The sequence below is a fragment of the Rhinolophus ferrumequinum genome, chromosome 12, assembly GCF_004115265.2.
Source record: "Rhinolophus ferrumequinum isolate MPI-CBG mRhiFer1 chromosome 12, mRhiFer1_v1.p, whole genome shotgun sequence".
Taxonomy (NCBI): Eukaryota; Metazoa; Chordata; class Mammalia; order Chiroptera; family Rhinolophidae; genus Rhinolophus; species Rhinolophus ferrumequinum.
In genome coordinates, this window is record NC_046295.1 from 37,976,042 (window position 1) to 38,000,291 (window position 24,250).

The 24,250-nt window shown below is 38.5% G+C and overlaps 1 protein-coding gene across 3 annotated transcripts in view; it reads right to left on the reverse strand.

The window, feature by feature from the left end:
• Window positions 1-4,810: 4,810 nt before the first annotated feature.
• The window catches only part of CEMIP2 (cell migration inducing hyaluronidase 2), a 72,169-nt gene continuing 52,729 nt past the window's right edge, over window positions 4,811-24,250 (reverse strand). Inside the window, exons 17-24 of one of the 3 annotated variants that reach the window (XM_033122913.1) lie at window positions 23,178-23,393; window positions 21,322-21,530; window positions 18,088-18,270; window positions 15,609-15,828; window positions 12,875-12,973; window positions 9,550-9,704; window positions 7,181-7,284; window positions 4,811-6,844 (exon numbers count right to left, since the gene is read on the reverse strand). In XM_033122913.1, coding sequence (XP_032978804.1) covers window positions 6,648-6,844; window positions 7,181-7,284; window positions 9,550-9,704; window positions 12,875-12,973; window positions 15,609-15,828; window positions 18,088-18,270; window positions 21,322-21,530; window positions 23,178-23,393 — 1,383 coding nt within the window. In that variant the 3' untranslated portion in view covers window positions 4,811-6,647. The remainder of the gene's footprint in view (window positions 6,845-7,180; window positions 7,285-9,549; window positions 9,705-12,874; window positions 12,974-15,608; window positions 15,829-18,087; window positions 18,271-21,321; window positions 21,531-23,177; window positions 23,394-24,250) is intronic. The other 2 variants (XM_033122914.1, XM_033122912.1) reach the window with 2 other exon arrangements.

The following is a 24,250-nucleotide window of genomic DNA, read 5'->3' on the forward strand; positions in this document are numbered from 1 at the left end:
TTTAAACACAAACCAACCAAATCAGGGACGCAAAACTTCCAGCAGCACATTACGTTAACATTATAGACATTGTGGGAAGATATTACAATAGCATTATTGGAGGCTGCCGGATGGCTCAATGGTTAAAGTGCCAGTGTTCATAACACCAAGGTCGCCGGTTCGATTCCCACATGAGCCAGTGAACTGCGCCCTCCACAACTAGATTGAAAACAATGACTTGACTTGGAGCTGATGGATCCCGGCAAAACACACTGTTCCCTAATATTCCCCAATAAAATTTTTTTAAAAAAGGTGCCAAAACATAAAAAAAAAAAAATAGCATTGCTGCCTACAACAAAATTTGTTTCAAACATGAGGACCAATCTGATTTTGAATTAGTTTAGCAAAGGCTAAGGATCCTGAGGGTTGGACACAGAATATATGAGCAGTGATGGGGAGAGAAAGGTGTACAGATCTGGGAATGTGGTCTTGCCCAGTAGAACAAGGCTGCAGCAGTGGACCCTGGGCAGTAAGGAAAAGGTGAAGGTGTACCTAGGAAGAAATGGGTGCGGAAACATGCAAAGATGTGTTGCCAAAGGTGCTCATTTTCCAAGTCCTCTCACTCAGCTTCAGCTTGTCATAAAAACCATAGCTTTGAACCATGTCACTGCATGTTAGCATTTTTCCTGTTTGACAAGAAAGAGTGAAAATATGGGTAAAGTACTCAGAGATAATTAGGAAAGAGTTGTTTTTATTCTGTGCTACTTTATGGCAAAAGGGATTGGAAGAGACAAACTATTAGCTGAAGTTTTCCCTCACATGAATGAAGAGCAGCAAACAACACACACCAGCTGCAGAACAGGGTGCAGCCGCATGTTTTCATTTCAAAGTCGTCTTTCCACATTTCATAGCTCTAGTCTGTACACAGCTGGCTTACTGAGGGCATAAATGCAAACCACAGTAGGACACACAGACCAATTTACTAAACCAGTATTGCCTGGCCTGAGGTCCCGTTTTCTAGGTACAAACAACTGAGTATGGGAAGTGTGTTAAAAGTAGGGCAAGGGCTTTCTTAGGGAATTCTCAGTGGTTCCCAAATCTGGCATTATCTTGAAAGTTTGTTTTATAAAATACAAATTTCCTAATCCTTAGCCCTTGAAAAATTACTAAATTAGAATTCACAGATGCCTGGAAATCTGATTTTTTTTTTTGATAGACAAACCACCCAGATATTGTCGACGACCAGCTGTGTGTGGGAACCATGGTTATTCTAATTCCCTTTATAATTTTACAAAAGCATTAGTAGTCTCATTTTATCTCTGAGAAAGCTTAGGATCAGGAGTAGGAAACCGCTTAAAGTAACACCACTAGTAAAGAGCCTTAGCTGGCATCAAACCCGAGTTGGTGACCAAATCATCCACCGTACACACTTACAGCATCAAACTGTATCAGGCACTTACTTCACTCTGTCTCGAATCCACTTAACTATTCACTAAGGAGCCATGTTCCTTAGAAGACTGTTCACTCACATGCACATTTTAGAAGCAGGCAACAGGTTTTGGCGTGGTCTTTCTTTCCTGTTCGAACTCCTCCGCCCTCCCATACTGGGAGCTAACGATTCTCCTTGCCTCCTGCAATTTGTGGACCCTACATTCTCCCGCATCAGAAACCTACCTGACCTAACCATTCCTCCCTCAGGAACTGGGTGTTTATCACCAATATAAGCTGGTGGGAAAGGTGGGAGAAGGTAAATTTGCCAGGCCCTCCCAGACAGTGTCCGACCGTCTTTTCTGGCAAGGCCCAAAGTCATTATCTTCCAAGTCCACCCAACCACGTCCCAACTTTGCTCTGAAATTCATGAGTTAAAAGGCTTCTGCTTACAAAGCAAACTGCTTGTATGAATAAATCATTCAACCTTAAAAAAAAAATCTGTAATTACCAATCAGTGCTTTGATAAATGTGAAATAGCTAGGGTGGATACAGTTCTATCCAAAAACAGAGAAACCCTGTTTTTGTTTGTGCAGCCTGATTGTGGCTATATGTACATTTTCCTTTAAATTCCTTAAAATAAAAACTTGCAGAAAACAACAGATGGCTGGGATTTCATTGTAGGAATAACCGCAACTAACAGAATCAGCCTAATGATGAGAAATTCAGACACGATGGAGAGAGGATTTGACCATGGGCTCCAAACCTTTGCCCCAGTAACAGTCACATACTGCGCTGTGGATCAGACCTGCCTTGTATTAGCCACTAAAAGTTCTGGGAAGACAGTGTAGATTGGGGTTGAAAAACCCCAACCTTCAGGATTTGTTCAGATGTATTCTCTATTGAAGGAAAAGAGAGAAATAACAGGGGCTCACTACATCCTATGGGGTTCTCAAACTTCACTGTTCCTAAGAAACACCTGGGGAACTTATTATAAATTCCCAGCTTCCACTCCCAGAGATGCCAATTTTCCAGTTTGAGCTGGGGTTTGGGATTCTGCATTTTCATGAAGCACCTCAGGTGATTCTGATGCAAGCTTTTTCCTTAATTTTCTGTTTAAAAACTTTCCCAAACTTTAGGAAAGTTCCAATAACAGTACAAAGAACATCAGTATACCCTTCACTGAGATCAAGAGTCAGCAAACTTTTTGAGTAAAGGAACACATAGTAAATATTTTTGGCTTTGCAGGCCACATAGTTTCTGCGGCAACTACTCACATCTGCCACTGCAACATGTAAACCAATCAACATGTGAGCAAACGAGTGTGGCTTTCTTCCAATAAGACTTTATTTATGGACATAATTTTCACATCATAAATTACTCTTCTTTTGACTTTTTCCAACGTGTTTTATTTTTAAAGAAGTAAAAACCACTCTTAGCTCAAAATTGGTATAAAACCAGTCAGGGGGACAGGTCTGGCCTACAGGTCAGTTTGCCAACCCTTGATGAATCAATTGTGATCATCAAGTGTAAGCTTTTCTGAGGATGAATTTTAAATTTGTTACCACTTTTCACAGCCAGACAAGTCACACTGTCCATCTTAGGAAATTTAAAAAGACAAACCTATGAAGTTGTTTTCTGACCCACTCTTTGTTGTGTTTTCAGATATAACATTTTCACAGCTTGCTTGCTAAGGCCGGTAATTTTGGGATTGCCCTGTGGGGCACAACTCATTTAGAAATCTTCCTAGTTTGGTCATTCTCTACTTTTATCACATAAAAAAGTGTGAGTGCCTGTCCCAGAACCCCAGGGCATCCTTTTTTCTGCTTCTCTTTCATATTGAAGATAAATCAGGGCTGAAAAAACCTCTACCATCCCCGACTCCAGTGTCCACCAAGACATGGACAGCATTTTGTGATTTGTGAGGGCGGGACTGGGAGTGTCTTTCCTTAATTTTTTCCCTCCCTGACCTTTTGTTGAAAATTAGCTCCCGCCCAGTGTCTGCTCACATTTCTAGCAGACTGCATTATTCCCGAGAAGACTAACGGTCATGATACAAGTCTGTTACCCAATTACTCCCCTTCCGTCTTCACCTCTAAGGGAATTTCACTGATTAAACAGGGTTTCATAAATATCTGAAAGTCAAACAAGAATTCTGGAGGGTAAACTCCAACCCTCCATCAGGAAATCAACAAACACCACCACAGTGGAATCTAAGTACTTAACTACTAGGATCAACTGGGGGGAAAGCACTTGAATTAACTGAGTGCATTCCTGCTTATTGAAATGCTTTTCAACTGGACTTATCCAAACATTGTCTCATCTCTTAGAGAATCGACACCTACTTCTCCGAAGCATCCAAGCCTCTGTCCATCACCTCCTTGCCCACCCCTCCTCAAAACAAAGTAATCCACTTAATGGCATGAGGATGTCTTTTCTTCTGATGAAGCTGGAGAACAGAGAACTCATAAATACCCCCTTCTCTCCACGTCTGAACATCAGTTTAGCGGCAGCTTTAAGAGCCATCTTCTGAGACTGTGTGTCTGCCTTTCATCTTCTCACAAGCACTTTCTTCTGGCCTCTGAAGATAATATATAGCATGCTGGATCAGGTGGAGAGGCAGGAATCTCCCAGCGAAGACTTAAAGCCCGAGTCGCTGACACACGAGAAGGCCCTGTGTTTCTCATCAGTTGGCCAACTGTGGATGGCCGTATTTCTGGAGCTCAACCAATTGCCTCACCTGATGGAACACGCTTACGAACTGAACTTATAAATCACCTTTGAATATATTTTCTCAGTAGAAATAAAACAGACTGCTAGCTTCCAGTTGCCTGAATGTGTGTATCAGCTTAGATGACCTACTTAACAATTTGAAGGACTAAAAACTGTATTAAAAAGTTCTGTTAAGACAAATGAAATGCTTAGTTTAGGACTGGGAATTCTTTAAGCAATATAGAAATCGCAAATAAAAATAATAGATAAATGTAATTTTGTGTTTGTCACAAAAAATTATAGACTGAAGTTAAACAGTGAGCCTATTATATTGGTGCAGTCGTTCCTAAACCTGGCTACATGCTAGAATCACCAGGGGAGCTTTCAAAAAATTCCAATGCCCAGGCTGTACCCCACACCAATTAAATCCAAATATAGGGGGTGGGGTGAGGCCCAGACCTCCATGTTTTTTAAAGCACCCAAGTGATTCCAACGTGCAGCCAAGGTTGAGGACGTCTGCATTGGAGAATGTGATCCCTGCCCTTCATTCTGAAGCACAGTCTTACAGAATCTACTTAGTGGACAGTTTCCCTTCCTCATTTCTGCCAATAACTTCTTTACAGCTGGAATGTGGAGTTTAAAAAATGATAGATTGACTGATTGCTAGATAAACAGTCACACACATATATAAAAAATACATGCACACATATTTTTATTTCTTTAACTTAGGCCCTGACAATTAACATATAAATCAGAAAAACTGAGTGCCTTAGAACTGTATTACACACCCTCTGCAAATCTTTAAAGAGCCAAACTCTTTAAAAAAACACACACATGAGAAATATTTACGTCATAAAAAACACACACACACAAACTTTAATCACCTTCAGGAACCATGATCCGATAATATATTTAATATGCAAGATCTCTTTCATCAATATACAAAAAAAAAAAAACACCCTAAACTTTGATTAAGACGTGTGCCCTTAGGAAGAGCACTTACAGTTAGAAAGGTTTATCGGTAGCACTTTGAGGTAGCATATCTTGTAAAATAACAGAAGTCACAGAGCTGCTCTGCAGTTTCTCCCGGACACGAGAGACAGGCCATCAGCGGTAGCTCTTGGGAGAGGAAAGTAAATTTGTCTGTAGTCACTGCCAAAGTCAGCCTACATGCACTTCCTACTGTTTGGCCGTGGCCATCCCTCCATCCTTCCACTACATGCACTGTGGGTGTAGGAAAAGGTAAATGCATTTTGATGCTTCCTGATTCTTGCTGTGGTGATATCCCAGGCCAGAAGCCGATCTCCTTTTGCCACATGCAATCCTCACTGGCAGGAGATACATGCACCCAGTGGAAGGGCAATAGGGTGTCATGGTACCTTTTGAAATTGGCTCTAACAATTTACTTGTGACAGACTCCTCTAAGGCTGTAAGGACGCTCCTTTCTGAATGTTCCTTCCATGATCTGACCCTTAAAAGGCTCTCCCTTTTTTCTCCCCCTGAGTACCATATTTTCCGGTATCATTAAGCTTTCTGCAATTTTCTTGGCAGGATGGTGAGCAGAAAAGCTTTTTGAAAAACTACACACAGAAACAACAAAAATCCTGGGCGCAGGAGCAACTCTAAGAACAGACTTCCTTTGTGCAAGTTGAAATGACTTGAGTTTACAGTTCAGGAAAACGGCCTGCATCTTTTTTTAAAAAAAAAAAAAAAAAGTAAATATTCAGCTCAGCTCTGCATTTGAAACACAAATATACAGTCAAAACAGGTTAAGGATTAAAGCTGTAAAAATGGTCCCAACAACCTCAGACCTTGGTGCAGGTCAAATTTTTGTCCAATGGTCACATGTTAAAGGGATGTCTAATCCCTAAAAGCCCTTTTGTCCCAATGTCCTTCCTGTTGGAAAGTTGAACCCTTAGAAAGAATCAATACACAAATGAATAAAAATAGCACATGTCCAGGCAAAAAAGGGCATGAGCTGGGCCTGAGTTGCCACTTAAAACTCTATCATTTAATATCATATAAAACCCTCAAAGGCTGCCTAGAACCATGGTCCAAGGCATCAGATGAACATGCCAGCCACCCAAAGTAACTGCTGACCCAAAGCCAACAACACCACTGAGTATGAGACTTCAAGTATCCAAGGTGCTACAAGAGCCGGTCCTCTCGAGGACTCAGGCCGACTCTCAGAGGCCCCCACCCCACCCCAACCCACCCCACGACATCCCCTAATACAAAAGGTGAAGGCCTGCTCACGGTCACTACAAAACACTGGGGTGGGAGGTGAGGAATGAGAGAACCGCTCTCTAAATATACCAGCCTAACAAATACAAATACATTCTTTAACATTTTGTACAACTAGAAGGTGCATGAGCGGGTATTCAAGCAATCATTTCAAACTCATTCCTCCCCTTTCCGTATCAAACAGGAAAATGGTTCCATTGAGTTAACAGTGTCATTTTAAAATTCCCATAAATTAAATAAGTTAGTTCACATTGTTCCCCCAGCACTTAAGTTACAGTTAATCTCTAATGTGCTTTTGAAGTTTGCTTTAACAGCTCCAGGTCTCTTCTGCGAACAGTGCCGGCTCTGTGACAACCATATTCCTCCAGCTGCAAAGGGATGAATTGTTCCACCAGCCCAAGGCCCTCTTTAGCAGGACTGGTAAATAGCTTAGTCCATGACGGTTTAGAGTTTCCGCTGAATCCCAAAAATATGGTACTCCCTAAAAAATACCAGAAAAGTTTAATTTGTACATCTATTAGTTCTAGGCAAGGTAATGTCGGAGGGAAACAAAACAAAGATGGCTATAAAACAAAAATCAAAGAACGACGTTTCCTTACATCAGCGAATGAACTCTTACCACCCACCTCATGTCCCGAATAACAAACCACATCCCAACACACTTCCTCTAACACCGTCTCCTTACTTGGAAATTACCTTCACGATACCCACTCTAACAAAATAGGCTCATGAAAAGGGTCTGGTAGCTACATTCTACCATAAAAATGCATATGTTGCTAGCCTCATAAGAACTTCATAGAAGAATACAAACACAAACCTTTGTTATAAAGATGAGCAGGTTTGGCTAATCCCAGAGGTACTAATGAATCTGAAATATTCAACTGCTTTATTTCTCCTCTCGTGCTCAACAGAACAACAGACCTGTATGTGAAAGTTAGAAAACCAGAGCAAATTTCAATAAATTAGCATGTATTTATTAGGTTTCTTTCTGAACTGAATACAGTATAGAAATACTAGATAAAAGCAGAACTCAAAAAAAAATAACAACAAAGAACTCAGATTTTTTTTTTTTTCTGAAGTTCCCACTTCCCTCTAAATGCAGGGAAAGCAAACGTCATTTAGGTTAGGTAACCTAGTGGATGGCTTGGGACAGAGCTCTTTTATGGAATAAACTATTGCAACAGTGGAGGTTGATTTTGTTTCAGATGCACTATGTATCTATTTATTAAATAAATGAATAAACACCAATTCTAAAAAGAAACAAAATAAAATCTGTTCCCCATGGTTTGGTTTAAATTTCCATCTTTATTATGCAGCATATATACTCATATATATCAACATATATACTCAAATTTGTTTGTGAATTCTCTCTTCTCCTGATCTCTCTGTCCTCTGCCAATATTATGCTGGCTTAATTACAACGGCTTCATGGTTCATTTTAATATCTAATAAAATAAGCCCCTTGTATTATTGTAATTTGTTTAAAAATTGGATTTTATTACTCTCCCATGTCAGCAGCATCTGTGAAGTATAACAGAAAGGTAACCTATTGGACGCTGATGGAAATGTCTTAAATTTCTATTTTAATTTAGGTAGATTATTGTAAATTAATTTACAATATTAATTTTTCCATCCAGAAACAGGAGGAGTCTCTCCTTTTATTCAACTCTTCTTTACCCTTTAGTATTCATTTTCTTCATGTGGGTCTTGACATTTCTTATTAAGATTCTTAAGTTTTAGATTGGTGTGGGGTTTTGTTGAAGTATTTCCAAAGCACTAGTGACTCAATTCAGTCAGACCACAAGTCTGACCATAGCTACCCTGCAGGACTGAGCTTCTTCAATGGGTCACAATGACTCAGGCTCGTCCCATGAGATCACTTACAGGTCCCCCTCATGCCCAGTCCCCCTAGAAGTCACTGCCAGTTGTCTCATAACTTCTAACCCTTAGTTGACATACGACATACATACAAAATAGTATTCCTAACTGTACAGCACATTACATTTTTACAAACTAAACATAGTTGTGTAACCGGCACCCAGATTAAGAAACAGCACCACAAGTATTTCAAAAGCCTTCCTTGCGTCTTCTTCCTAGAAACAGTCCAGTGACTTTTTAATGAGTTGGTTTTAACTTACAAATCTATGGGGTAACTTGCAGGACTATTGTTGTTGCTCTCAATATTTATGGTAAGATTTATGTACTGGATTGTTTTAGGGGAAGTAAGTGTATGTCTTTTCAACAGTAAGAAAAATCCTTAAAGAAAAATGAGGCCTCGGAAAGGAATTCCCCACAAGCATCTTAAACCAGAAGATGGAGCTGTACGTACACACTGAATATGACAGACACTCAAATAACCCAACGACTTTATGGAACTTATTGAGATCTGGGTCTGTAATGTGTAAAGAGCATAAGGGATCAAATCAGCTGCGGATGATTCAAAAGCTAGATGGCCCTTTAATCTCTGGGAAGCATATGTGCCTTAGGAGCTTCGCTGAACAAAGGCTAGTGAGTAAATCAATGTCTGCAGCAAAGCCAAGGGGGCAGAAAGGAACCTGAATTCATCTCCTTGCCTCCAGGCAGTCTCTGACCAACACAAAAAAAGAAAAGTTTCTCTCCTATGCACCTTTTTTCAGAGATTGACAAAGAAAAACTAATCAGAGTAGGGCTCTTAAAAGCGAGAGCACACCCTTATCCACTTAAATATCAACTTCCTCCTTTCTAGTCACTTCCAAGCGACCCAGGTGATGACTTCATATACCAGTCATAGCCTAATGCTGCCTGAGGTCCATCCGTGGGACAGATGGCTGCAAAGGTAATAAAACTGTCTATAAAATTGCTTTAAAACGGTAACGAGCCTTTTGAGCGAGTTGGGTACAATGTAGATCAACTTAATACTAAAAGTTGAGAGATTAGTAATGTTCCAAAATATTGAGCTTTTTTAAGAGCCTTCCCACAATTTGCACTCATCTCACTTCCAAGGTCTCGCTGTTGATAAGCAGAGGTTTACAATGATAAGCAGCTTAGACCACAGAGGCATCAATCTGAGATGGAGAAGGAATAAAATCCTTTCAAGAGTCCTAAATGTCCACAGAGTAAAAGGTCAGGTAAACAAACCAAAGCTCGGAGTGAATCAGGTGTCACCTTTAACAGGGCTTGTCCCTTTACAGAGCAAGGTTCACCTACCTTGGAGGGATGCCTGTTTTTAAATACTCTTCCATGAGACGGACATCAGCTAGAGAAAAAAACTTTTTTTCAGTCAACCGGAAGGGAACACTGCAGGCATCCACAATGAGGAGAAGGACACCTTCACTTCGGAAGGTAAAGTCGGTGCCATTGACCTGAAAATACAACAATGTCTTCTGCTGTCATCATTTCATTGTCTCGACTTTCCAGCCCCTTCCCGCTGCCTTCTAAACCCATGAATCAAAACTATATCCAGGAACATCAAATTGTATGTTCCATTTACTCTTTTTCCTGCCAATATTTGAAACTGGGCTGTGTTCTCGTAGACTTTGCCCTGACTGGATGTTACTGACTGGGTAAGATGCTCTGAGCACGGCTGCCTGCACTTTGCAGACCAGGGTGACTCTGCAGCTTCAATGCCTTCATTCTCTCACACACACTGTCTCATCAGGGTCAAAGCTTTCTAACTCAGCGGTCAGGTGGCAGCCTCTACACTGCAGTTCAGCTCACTTATTGTCACATTGCTTCAGAAAAAAATATATATACACCGCCCCATTAGAACTTAGGTTTGTAACATCAGCGGAGCAGACTGCCTCGGCTCCTTGTTCTATATATAGCTCCCCTTTAAAATCAAAATGGAAAAGGGGTCATTTTACTAGCATGTAAGACACAAGGTATTACTAGTAGGTTGGTGCAAAAGTAATTGCGGTTTTTGCAATTATTTTTAACCTTTTAAACCCCAATTACTTTTGCACCAACCCATTAAGCCACAAGTATATTGCTATACTATTTAATTTCCAGTCGTTCTCTTTAAATTAATGGGTTCAGAACTTTTCAAGAAAAAGGAACGTCTGACACATCCAAATATCATTAATTCTTCAGCCAAAAAGGAAGAAAAAAAAACCTGGACTGAAAAATGATTCAACATTCATGCCATAAGCACTGTTTCTGTTTAAAATGTGTAAAATTATAAACTACACTAAAAGCTAACAGAGAAATACTGTCACCTCTACACCTGTCCTTGCTTGGGGAAATTATATTTAAATTTTATTTCTAATCACTATTGATCTCCCAGGAATCAAAATAGCTTTTCAGCTGTGTTTACCTTGCTCTAATCCAGAGGATGATCCTGGAAATGCTTGAGGTAAAGTACCATTTTTTTTATTTGAAAAGATTGGAAATAATCCCCTTATTTTAAAAAATCTGAACACTTAAAATTGAGATACATTTGAGAACAAATATATAATGATCCTCAACACACTCAAACTGTCCTATTGAAAAGTACCTCCTCCCCCAAAACATGTTGCTTTAAGGAAACACAAAACTTTCCATAAAAACTAAATAAAGCAATACCATATCCTAGCAAAGACTCTTCATATAATGCATGTGAAAAGTACTGGTGGCAAATACGACCAAACACCATGTTTTATGACTTTATTCTGGGATCCCAGGCACCTAATCCATAGCAATAAACAACGTCTTCAGACCTTGGGGCATAGTTTGCCTGCGATTTTGGGGGCAAAACAATATCTTCCTTAATTATCTAGTGAACATACAGAACAGAGAATAGTCAATAATATTGTAATAACATTGTCCAGTGACAGATAGCTACTAGGTATACCATGGCGACCACATCGTAAGGTATATCACTATGTAGAATTACTACCATGTTTCCTCGAAAATCAGACCTAACCAGAAAAGATGCCCTAGCATGATTTTTCAGGATGACATCCCCTGAACATAAGCCCTAATGTAATGTGTCTTTTGGAGCAAACCTTAATATAAGACCCGGTCTTATTTTCAGGGAAACACAGTATGTTGTACACCTGAAACAATACAATATTGTGGTCAACTGTACTTTAATTTAAAAAAAAATTATCTAGTGAACTAGTAGTGCAGTGAGCACTCAGCACCTGCGTCCCTTATATACGTGACGGCCCCAGGTACCAAGCTAGCAGGCTGGGGTTGGGTTCTTCATGCAGCTGACTTCACTAAGATGCTGAGCGAACAAATCTCAGGAACATACTACAAAATGAATAACTGCTAACATACAACAATAGGTATACATACAAACTTGAGGAATCTTTGAGCTACACTGAAGTAGGGATATTCTCTGTATTTATTTATAAGTTGGGGTTTTAAAAAAAACTGTGCTAAGAACACTTAACAGGAGACCCATCTTCTTAACAAATTCTGAGAGCACAACACATTATTGTTGACTATAGGACCATGTTGTACAGCAGATCTCAAGAGCTTACACATCTTACTCAACGGAAACTTCATGCCTGTTGATTAACAAATCCCATTTCACCCTCCCTCCTTAAGTGGGAATATTTATAATTCACAGTTAAAAGTCAAATTTATGTTCTGGAGATGAAGGGTGGTGACAGTCGCACAACAATAAGAATGGACCGCAAACCACTGAAGTGCACACTTAAAAATAGTCCATGTGGTGACTTTTACAACACAATAAAAAAAATGGGATAGAAAAAAAGGTAAGATTTAATTTTTTTCACATTTATGTACATTTGTCATTGTATTGCCCACTACTGAAAAAAAGGGAAAAAAAACTGAGCTCCTCAAGAGATTACATGAGACTGGGTCCAGGCCCTAGCTGGAATTGGTTGGATGGCTAGATCCTTGGTACCCAAAGAGCTGTTTATATCATGATACCCAGGTCAACCCAATTTTGGACTGGCCACACAACAAGAGCTGGTTACCACTGGCTAGCTTGGCTCTTAGCCCCAATTCTGGGGTTGACATTGAGGCTCAGGCTATACTTCCATCAGCCCACCTAGAAAAGACAACTAACATTTAGTGTCTTCACTTTTCTCACCCGAAAAAAATGAAAGCCAAGCAAGTTCAAATAAATGGTCAAGGAAAAATTTTAAACCTTCATTTCCCATATGTTAAACAAATAAGCTGGGAGCTCTTTGAAGTTTCAAAAACCAAGCTTAAGCCCAGTTTTCTATATTTGATTGCCTGGGGCAATTGCTTTTTAGACCAAAGATGTCTTTTCTCTTACAGAAACGAAATCTGGGTCACCTGTAACACTATTAATAAAATAAAAATAATGTGAACAAAGTTTAACATTCACCCAAAAGTAATCAATAAACACAGTCTATTGCAAAAAAACATGGTTGAATATATTTATCTAATCTATTTAAAAACGCAAATGTTTAGGAGGTATTTTATACCTCTATTGTATTGTTCGCCACCAACAACCAAAATGTGATTACAAACAAGTGACTGTTGCCAGATATAATTCAAGTCACCAGGATGAAATGTAAAAGCTGAGGCAGTGTACACGCCAGATGGTACTTACAGAGATAGCAGACAGGTCTCCACGCTGAGTCTCTGCTTTACTGGGTGACTGGAATTGCACAGGGAGGTAGCTTTTATGAGGATCACTAGTAAATACCACCTAAAAAGGGAAAAAGTGCCATGTTTATGTCAACTGCACCCTCCTCTAAAAGTGTGCCTCAAAATAAACTCAATTATATCAAACCCAGTAGGTGTTTTTTTTCCCCCCTGAACTTTTTGCTCACACGCGTATTTCATGACTTAGAATGCCATCTTTTGATACAGGCTTAATACAAGAAGTGTATGTTTCTCATTTTCTGTAACAATCCCAGTTTCAAATAATTGTAATCTTGTTAACAAAATCAATTCTACACCTGACTAAATATATGTGTTTCATATTTAAATCTTTGTAAACATTTTCTGCAAAAACAGTCACAAATCTTTTTTGGACCAATTACTGAATCAGGATTCAGTAACTCCAGGACTGAGAAAAGAAAAGTAGATGACAAGAAGTACCATGTTTAAAAACTTTTAGTAGCCTTGTGTATGACCAGGTCTAAATTCCTCTACCTGACTTACCAAGTGTCCCATAAATAGAGCCACGCCCATATATAGGCCCCAGTGTTAAATCACATTCAATAGACAGGGCAGTTCCCTCACTTTTCCACAAGTACTTCACCTCCTTTCCTGATACTCTGCCTTTGCAGGTGCTGTTCCCTCCCCAAAATGCCCTTCCTTGATTCCTTTTATTCTTCCAATTACTCCCAGTCCCCAAATTCCCCTTCTTCCCTAAAGGCTCGCTTCTCATATAAAAGCACTCTTAACTCTCACAGAGTGTAGCACTTCAAGTCTATGGCCTTACAAGCTGATGTCAACAACTTCATTGCAAATGCAAATAATCATCATGATACCAGGCATTCCGAAGCTGGACTTTTAAGTCTCAGGTTTGGGGTCAAAAATTCATGTGAATTTTCCTACTTACTCCTAACATATGTGTTTGTTTTTGATAGTCAAAACCAAATTTCCCCTCAAATTTCCAAGTTAAAAGTAGTAGTCCCAGATGCTTCAAATACTTTGCAAGTGAACAAGAAAGTATTCAATACATTTTTAAAAAATGAATTCTAATCAATGCTTTAAGCACAAAGAATAAAGAATATTAAACATTAATGCATGGAATCATTTAACAAGATAGGCCTAGAATACGTCCAATGTTAATTAAATTATTTATAAATAATGTTTATTATAATTGTTACAGTAAATTATCTAAAGTGTGTCCAGTTAATAAAGGACTTTCTTAACAAGCTCAGCTTGAGAATTAGAATGGAAAATTTACTTCCCTAAAAAGATTATCTAAAAAAGTCACTTTAACTATCGAAATTACATGCGATAGGCAAGGACGCATATCAACTTCATGTACATGGTTTTTCGTTTTTGTTTTTTGGGATTTAGTTGAATTGAAGAATAGAGATGTCACAGGCATGTCAGACCAAAACTGTGATAGCAACTTGCGTGATGCTATTTATCATATATCATAATAGGAAGCATAAATCCATCTTCCTCTCCCTGCCCTACTGCCACGTGGGAACAAATGAGATAAATTAGAAATAAAGAACTGTTGCAATGGAAGACGAACTTATTGTTTTCTAAAATCACTTAGAAGGATTAAGAAAGATTTAGAGGTTTCCTCCATACTAATAGGCAGTATGCATTTGTTTGGCAATGCTTGCTTTAAAAAAAAATCTCCTAGTTCAGCGAAACTCAAATGTGGACATGTATCTGCATCACTCACAGGGCTTGTTAAAGCACAGACTGCTGGGTCCCACCCCCAGCACTCAGTAGGCCTGGGAAGGGGCCAGAGAATTCCAGTATCTCACAAGTGCCCAGGAAATGCTGTTGCTGCTGGTCGGCGGATCACACTTTGAGAAGCATTTCCCCTTAACCCATATTTGTTTGTATAAAGATTAAATATTAATTAGGGTAGTATTAACTCGATACTTGTTTTTCACTTGGAATTGATCTGACTTCCTATGGAACCAAGGCCTGATTTTTTAATTACTTATTTATTTATTTAGACTATTCTAAGTCCTTTATTTTCCACATAAATTTTAAAACCAGCTTGTCAGTACACATACAAAATTCTTGGATTTTGACTGAATATTGTAGGATCTATAGCTGAATTTGGGGGAGCCCCAGCCTGATTTTTGCTCATGTTTTTTATTTATTTTCATTGCCATGTTTTTCCCAAGATCCAGAAGGAGACTATCTAATTAAGAATATGTCAGGAGAAGCATTTCACTTCTAGCCAAAGTCAATCTGTATTTTTAACTACAGTAAATATAATAGCATATGCTTCAAAATTGAGTGGCTTTATGGTTTGAAAAACAGGAAACAATTTCCATATGATTGCATTTTCAGAAGAGAAATTTCACACTGCCAATAAAACACAGTATTTTTCTACACCAATGACATGTAAACCCAGTAGCGATACTGCAACAGAATCACATTTGAGAAAGGAGATAACCAATAAATCCAGTCATCCAGGGTCAACTGATACATCACAGGGGAAGGTATTTTTATTATAATTTCGATTAGTTTACTTCTTATAAGCACCACATTCTAGAATGGTCCAAAATTCAGGAGAAACCATGCAATGTTTATAAACTGGCAACCGAGATGTTTCAAAGAAAAATGCATCTATTGCAAAGAAATCTTCTGCCTTTTTCTCAGGCCACAGCCCACTTTCCTTCCTTGCTTACCTGACGGGTCCCACAGCCTTGACAGAGTCCCTTGAGCATGGCTGGCATCCGCTTGAGGGCTGACGGCTTTCTGTAATACCGGGGATATGCTTTGGCCATGCAGTTACTGATGGCTTTTGAGTCTGTTGTTGCCTGGATCTTGACTCGTTCGCATCCCTGAGATGAACAGTAACTGTGGCCATCCCTGTGGCCTTGGGCTTTGAGATACAAAAATAGCAGCCTGCAAAAACAGAAACCAATCCACTGGGTATTAGACTCAAAAACTTACAAAAATTCCCCAACTAACTCAGGGCCAAAAGGGATATTGCTCCAATAAAGTAACATTTCCTTAAAAGAAAAATAAATTACAAAGCTAATAAAGTTGTTTCCTTTCTATCCTCCTAGGGTCCTGAGTTAAATGCAATACTTCTTTAGAAAATATCTTGATAACCTGATTCAGTCCTTCTAGAAGATACCAAAGTTGATTTCTGGTTTCAATTAGTTCAGTAGGTGATTTGGGAGGATGGAATTTGTCTTGGCTAAAGAATTCCTTGGAAAACTTTATACTTGTGTTGATTCAGTAAATTAGCATTTTTTTTGGGGGGGTGGGGGTTGTGTTTTGTTTTTGGCTTACAGATCATTTTGGATTAAGGCACAAAAAATAATAAAAACAGCAACTGTAATTTATTTGGCTAAGACTAAGATATAGTCTCAAATCAATTCCTGTGGTGTTCACTAAAAGCAGATGAGCCTGGGGTCCTTCTGTCTGTACTTTGGCCAAAATAAAATGAAATGAGCAGTCCTACTGACTCTGAATTATCCCCCTACTGCCAAGATGAATGGAAAAGTAACTTCTAGGCAGCAGTCCAACATCTGTCAACAAACCTAGTCCTAACCCAAAGGAAGTCAAAATTCTAAAGGATTTGATCAAATGTGATTGATTACTGAAGATCAAGAATTCACCTTTTAATATGAGGTCAATGAACAATGCAAAGTAGCAATTATGAGGTAAAAATTAGCCATTGTCTCCACATCCAGTAATTTTAACATATATACATAAGGAAAGATACAGATCTGATTAGGCATGGGTCTTTGGCCTATAATTAAAATCATCAAAAAGAACAGAATTAAAAAGAATTAGAATCTCAAAGGCCAAGAGAGTCTAGAAATATCCAGATGATGAAATATTTCCCATATTTTTACATATTTAATCATTAATCTGTGATCACCAGACTGTCCTTAAAAATTTGGGTGTTTCATTTATTTTTGTGAAAAATCAAATGGAAATGGGGAAGTTTTGTCTTTTATAGAGTAAAAGTCCAAGTAGGTTAAGTCTAATTAGAAACTGAAAATCTAAGACAACTATGATAAGAAAAGATTTAAGCTGATCACATTAGCTATTGGAGGGCCCCGGAGGGCAAATAAGTTACGTCTTATTCAAAAGCTAACAAGGCACTTAACTGAAACCCGACCTCATTCCCCCAATCCAATGTACCACCCTCGCCCCAGTCTGAACATTTGTCTTTCCCCAAACATGCCATGCCACGTTCTTCCATGCCTCCATGCATTTATCCACACTATTCTAGGGACACTTTACCCACCTCTGTTTCCATCTCCTCCTACTCATTCCTCAAGAATTCACCCCAGTGTCACCCTCTTGGGATGTCACTGGTTACCCTAGCTGAACTTATGGGTTACCTCAAAAGTCACACTGAATATCTCACTATAGGACTTTTAGCATTTAAACCTTTCACTCGTTAATTATCTGCTTTACATGCCCATATCCTTCAACAGACTGTGAATTAACAGAAGAAATGCAGCTTATTTGCCTTAGTATTTTTACGATACCTAGACAATGGCACATGGTAAGAATATCACTTTAAGGAATGGCTATTGAAGGAGCATGCTACTTGCTGGAAGAGTATAGGAGATCAAGCCTACCATAACCCAAAGGCTGAGAGACTGTAACTGGTAAGAGCAGACAAAGCCAACAGGACCCCAAGGTGAACAGGATTAGAATTAAAAAGTGGAAAGACGCAGCCTAGAAAAAGTTGAAACCAAATATGCCATGATTATACAGTGATTTTTAAAACTCAAGGTCAACTTGAGAGAGAGCCTTAAAGAGAAAAATAAGCTTTCACTGAAAAATGAACTGTATCACAAGTAAATAATCATCTTAAGTGTTGTTATGGAAAAAAATTAGTTTAATGTTCAATTGGGCCTACTGGTTCTTTATTGACAAGGATAATTTCTCTCTCTAAATTGCCTTAATAGGTATATGGCAAACATCTTTACTCAATTCCTACTGCCAACTATAATTATGCGTCATTCGAGTTCTATTCTAAGCCTCTAATAGTGATGAGCAGAGAATTACACACATCAGCTGCTTTTCTACATAGCTGTCACATCACAGGCAATTCTTAGTTAGGCTGAAGAACTAGTAATTTCACCATTAAAGCAAAATAGCAATAACTCTCATTCACTGGTTGCACTGAATTACCCCATGCTGGAGTCAAAATAGAATTTCCTCTCAGACTGTTTCCTCTGCAATTCTTCCAGTGAATTCACAGGCTCATAGTCTTCTATTTTGGATAACGAGCCATTATGCCGCTGTAGAAAGCCAAAGGTAATCTGAAAATTCGTGTTTGGTGGATAGCAGAGGCCAACTCGAATCCAGTCATTCCTACAAAGGAGAGGAAATTTAGAAATGAATTCACATTTAAGCCAATATATTTTGAACATTACAGCATATGTAAATTTTTAGCCATGATTTTCTCCTCCTTAAGTATCTGCTGTGTATTGAGCCCCTGACAATAAAAGTCCTGAGCCCTGACATACTATCCAATCACCCACCTTTAATGTTACCCAAATTTATTTTATCAATATATTTCCAACAATAACATGGCTTACAAAAACTTCTTGGTTTCCACCAGGCTTTGGGGAATGTGAACAGAAGTTGGATAAAATGTACTTAGCACAAGTGGGTAATAAAATTCAGTGAGATGGTTGGGCACGGGTATACTGAGATAGGAGAAACACTAATAGCCTGATAATGGAAATGTACACTGATGAAATCTTTCCAAAGAATTTCTTGTTCATAAATATATTTTTATCTTTTATTATTATATTAGGGTAAGTACCTAATAGTAAAATTTCTGGATGTAAAGGTATATGTATTTTTAAAGCTTTTGATGTATACTACCACATCGCCATAGGGTTTTTCTTACCTCAAGTCCTTAGATACAAAGTTAATACTTTTTAAAAACCACTAAAAATTATGTTCCTGTTTTTATCATTTGCTTTTTGGGAGGCATTTTGTTAATTGTGGTTAAATATGTATAATATAAAATTTACCATTTTAGCCATTTTTAACTCTACAGTTCACAGTTGTGCAACCATCACCACTATCCATTTCCAGAAATTTTTAGTCATTCTAAAGAATTTTTAAATGATATGTAGTAAGACCTAAAATTTGTTCCCACAGGTTTCACCCAGTATTTCCACTAAATAATTAGAAATAAAGGCCAAAAATGTATTTACAAAACATGTTCTCTGCGGTATCATTTATAATAGCAAGGCAGTGGGGAGAAAAGGAAAACAACCTAAGTGTTCATGGGGAAAAGGAAGTAAATAAATTTTGATATATCGATGTGCTCAGAAAACCCTTGAGGGTGGAGAGAGAGAACACTACAAATGTTTATAAGGCCTCACTCTGATTAGGAAAATTATTCTAGGTTATTTCAATTTTCTTTATGTTTTCCTGTATTTTCCTTCTTTTGTTTAATGAATACATGTAGCTTTTAAAACTTTTAAAGTGTTATTTTCAGAAGAGGCGCTAGGACAAAATCTTTAATTATATTAAATTTGGAAAATAAGATTGCCCTCTCTTCCTTTTGCCTCTGCCCATGATGTAATTTTTACAAACTTGTAGTTAATTAAACGAGGAAACTTTGAACTTCAAGTCCATGTGGATTTTCAAAACTTCTGGGTTCAGTTTTCTTTCACTTTAAAACGTTTTGACTTGCTCAGTATTTGTTCAAAAGTTATGCGTGACACTTACAGAATCCTACATGCCATTGGACTATAATACCTCGCCTCAAATTCATAACTTGCCAGATATAAGTTTTTGTAAGTTTACTGATCCCTCTTTGATATTTCTCTTCAGTCCTCTCTGACCATCGTTCGTTTCTTTCACTGACTTTTCTGCAGCTCACTGATGGGAGTAGTAGTATCAGGTTGGTTTTTAGAAATCTCACCCTGGACACCACATGGACTAAGGATTGGAAGTGGGGAGACCAAGAAGGACCCAGACAAAAGACAATAATGGCCTGAACTCAATCACAAGCAGTGGGGGTGGAATGAAGTGGAGAGATTTGAACACAGAAGAGACAGAGCCAGCAATGTTTGGTCACTGATGGGATGGAGAGATGAGGGAAAAGGAAGAGTCAAGGATGAATCCTGGGATTTCTGGCTTGGTTGACTCGGTAGATGGGGGTGCAACTCTCCAGCAAGGACACAGAGAAGCAGCAGCAAGTGTTATAGGAAAATAGCAATGGTTCTGTCTAGAGCATGTGCCAGAGACCTCACATCTCAGAATGAAAGCATCCATTCTGATGTTCACTGACCCTGGGACGTAACCTACTTAGCACTGACTTCCTTCATGCTCTACGTCCACCTGTGTTAATTTCAACTGTGTGTTTTCACAAAGTTCTGACAAGTTGGAGCTTTATGATCAATCAGGTAAATAAGCCATTTCCATTTCGCAGGCATATATCTGAGCAGTTTCATGGAATCTCATGGGTTAACCATCACACATATATAGATTAACTCTGCCTTTCAGAATAGTCCGATCTGTCCTTTCTAGTTTCATCTCCTGTCACTTCCCCTGACACACCCTATGCTCCCAACGTACTACATCCATCAGTCTCTGAACAGAACTAGCCCTTCCTCAACTCTATTGCTTTTGTAACAAGACAGAGCACTCAGTTATCTCTTGCTCAGCTCAGGCTGGCCCAACTCCCTTAGGCAGGATTAGTTGCACGATCCTTTGTCCACTAAAAGATAGTACAGGTTTATTGATTTACTCAAGTTTTTTTCTAGCTGTAGACTGTGAGCTCCTCGAGGGCAAGTGTTTTTCTTACTCATCATTACATCAACTGGCATACAGTAAATGCTTGAATAAATTAATGTAAAAATAGAGCCTTTGATTAAAAGTAACATTATTAGGACTGACAACTGAGACATCAAGGGATAGGAAGATGTTTTCAGGCAGGCGTGGCAAATACCTGGCATTCATGCCACAACTCTTACACTCCTGCCCACAGCAGACATTATTAATCAATCACATCACTCTCTTCTGTCAAGTCTAAACTTAGCCTCAAAAATCTTTTTCTTTTCCAAGTAACCAAGTACTCAGTTGGAACACCAGATAAAACTTCTTCCCATCCCAGCTATGGGGAATTAAAGTATTCAGCAGACTATTAAAACCTATTGATAAATGGCTTTCTGTACATAATAACTTGACCACAAAGAAAGAGAAATGCTTTTAAAACAAAAGGATTCAATTTCTATAGTCTCCTATTTTCATCCACATACAATACACAGCCTCCGCCACAAGAAGAGCAAAGTACATGAAATCAGCATTCTTTACTTGCTACAAAGGAGATGTGTTATTATGCTCTTCACCAAATTCCTACTTGCTCAACTATTTGAAGTAACAGTAATGAAAATGTACTTGTTGAAGTTTATGAGGTATAAAAATATAGTCTTCAGTGCAGGCCCATTCCAGTGGATGGTGTAGCCCTTCTCCAGCATGATCACAGGCTGGTACTGTGAAAAGGTGGCCTTCTGGTTAGTTCCCCGAAGTACCATCGGGTGGGATGGATACTCATCTCGTGCGATGGTCATAGTCAGACTCTGAGTGTTCAATGTCTGCACATAGACCTTCAAAAAATAAATTAAGAATTAATGGGAGCATTAAAAGTGAGAGCTAAACAAGCATTTCCAGCACAAAGCCAAGTGTCTCTGCTTTCAAAAGAGAGATTCTGTGATCTGTGCCAGACTAAATGAGTAGTAGCCAACTTCATGCTAAGCCACACTTAACAATGAAGCCTGCTGAAACTGAAATGGTAAAAACAGACCACACAATCTGCTGGCCAAGATTATCATCATCTCTTCCACTACAACGGGTCCGCTTATTCATCAGAATATAAAACCTCTGTGGCTTCTGTGGCCTGTCAAAGAAATCCCTCAATGTAAAGAATACACATACAAAAAATTAGTAAATTCATGTGAAAACTGATACCCTCTACTCAAATCTGAGAGGCTATCCTCTAAAACAGAGATGGAAAATGTAAATGTCTTAGAGGTTTGGCTTTCAGTTTTCCATGGCCTATATCAGCCCAAGAAGTCATTTTTCACCTTAAAAAAAAAGGGCGGAGGGAGGGTATAAAGTGTTCTGCAGAAACTGGAAAAGCATAGTAAACTGAGACAAATGTAAAAGTGCTGAATTTATTCCAGTGGCATTTGAGCCCCTTGCTTTGCCAAAACAAAACCCTCCCCAAATGCATCTTCCAAAGAACAAACCTCAAAACAATTTCCTAAAACAAATGAGTATCCCGTAACACATTTCCCCAGAAGTATTAAAAAGTTCGCAGAATATTGCATTCAATCCACAATACTTCTATTTTTCTCTTTCGGTCATTTCTACAGTTTTGTCCATATTGACTCCTCAATTATACAATCTTTGGGCCACAAAATCTTCTTACCTCTCATTCATGTTTGACTACTTCTATATAATACTATTCTCTCCTGACACCACTTAAAGGTTTAAAATAAAGAGATAGGAAATATATTTTGAGATGAGAGATGACTGTTTTCATTTAAATACATATTTAACATATACTTTAATATATATAATATATATTATTTATTTAAGTATATTTATATTATATATAGTTAAATGTTTATTATACAATTATATATTTATATAAAATAGGTTATATAAATATAGGTTAAGTATAATACATAGTATGATATATATAATATATAATAAAAGATATATACATATATACACATATATACATATATACATATATATATATTCTCCTGCCTTCTTCCAAATCCAAGAAGGATTTGAGGTGACACATGTAACCTTATGGTACCACCTTTCTTCCTGAGCACCTTTATCCCTTGGGTCAGTAAAGAGCAGACATGCCATTAAAAGAAATTTACAAACAGCTAAATAATGCACAGCAGTACATTATTGGCCAGGCAAGAAAATCTGGCCAAAGACTCAAGAAATATGGGTTTTCACTCCAAATATATCCCAACCATATTTAACCAAGCACAATCATCTCTTCGCCTCTCTTCGACTCACGTTTCTACTTGTTAAACTGGTTAGGAGTAGGAGAGCTTTAAATAAAATTCTGTGAGACCACGGTTCCTAATGAATTTTGTCTTATGCTTTTTTTCCTGAAGAAAATCGTGCTTTGGAAAGGATCAATCATACTGAAGAGCTGAGGAGTCGTCCTCACAGAAGCAGTGTCAGGAGCTGGTGGGGAAGAAGGCAGCATAATGCATATGGCCTACCTGGGCATAGTTCCCACTGCACACCACTGCGTTCCATTTGGTAATATTTACACAGTTTGGATGGCGGATCAGGTAGTTGTCAATTCTTCCCACATAAGCGTCCTTGTATCCTGTCACAGAGCCATCAACGTCGTGAAATATGGAATTCTTATCACCATCCAGCTCACAATCTTCAAACCAGGGGCCAGGCTTTCCAAAAAAGACATTCAGAGAGACCTGACAGCAGTGAAAAACAAGGACACGACAAAATGAGGACTCCTGCCATCTCAGCATCCCCTGCAAGCATCCAAGTGCATCGCCATTCCAACTGCTTTAAGTTTAAAACAGTGCTGAGTTCATAACCATCGACTACGGCACCCAGTCAATCGAAGTTGTCAATTCATTATGACATGATTGTGGAAAACAAATTCCCAAAGCCTTGTGGAATTCAAATAACAAGTGTTGAACTTCATCTTTGGTGTTTTCCTTTTTTTATACTTAAAAACTACTACCTGCTCTCCAGACAAAACTAATCTGTGGCCAGAGAAATTAGGAGTGTGGGAAGGGGAACTAAGCAGTCAGCCATATTTGTTAATTATAAACTTTTCACTTCAGATCTGTACATTTCCCTCTAGGCAAAGTCTACCTCAATTAAATAAAAATCTACTATAAGTTCTTCATTACAAACTAGTTAATCATTTTACTTCAGTCTTGATGCTTTAGCTACTTGTTCATATGACTCCTCCAACCAAAAAATAAATAGAGTTCCAAACTGAAACTTTCAGTTCCAAACTGAAAGTTTAAGTGTTTTCTTGGTATATGGTTGGGTGACCACTGAACTCACCAGAATCTGCTGAAAAGTGCCTGTCACTTTCTCTCTCCCCAACACCAACCAAGCCCAACTCAATAACTTGCATGTCAGGGAGAGTTCATTTAAAGCCTTTATGGAACACACAGCACACAGCTGCAAAGCAGGCTGCAGGTGACATGTTTTATAGTCTTTAGCTGCTTCTTATTAGTAGTAAATTACTAATGTTAATGTTACTCAAGCCACACAGATCCACCTCTAAAATGCTTTTATACATTCATCGCCC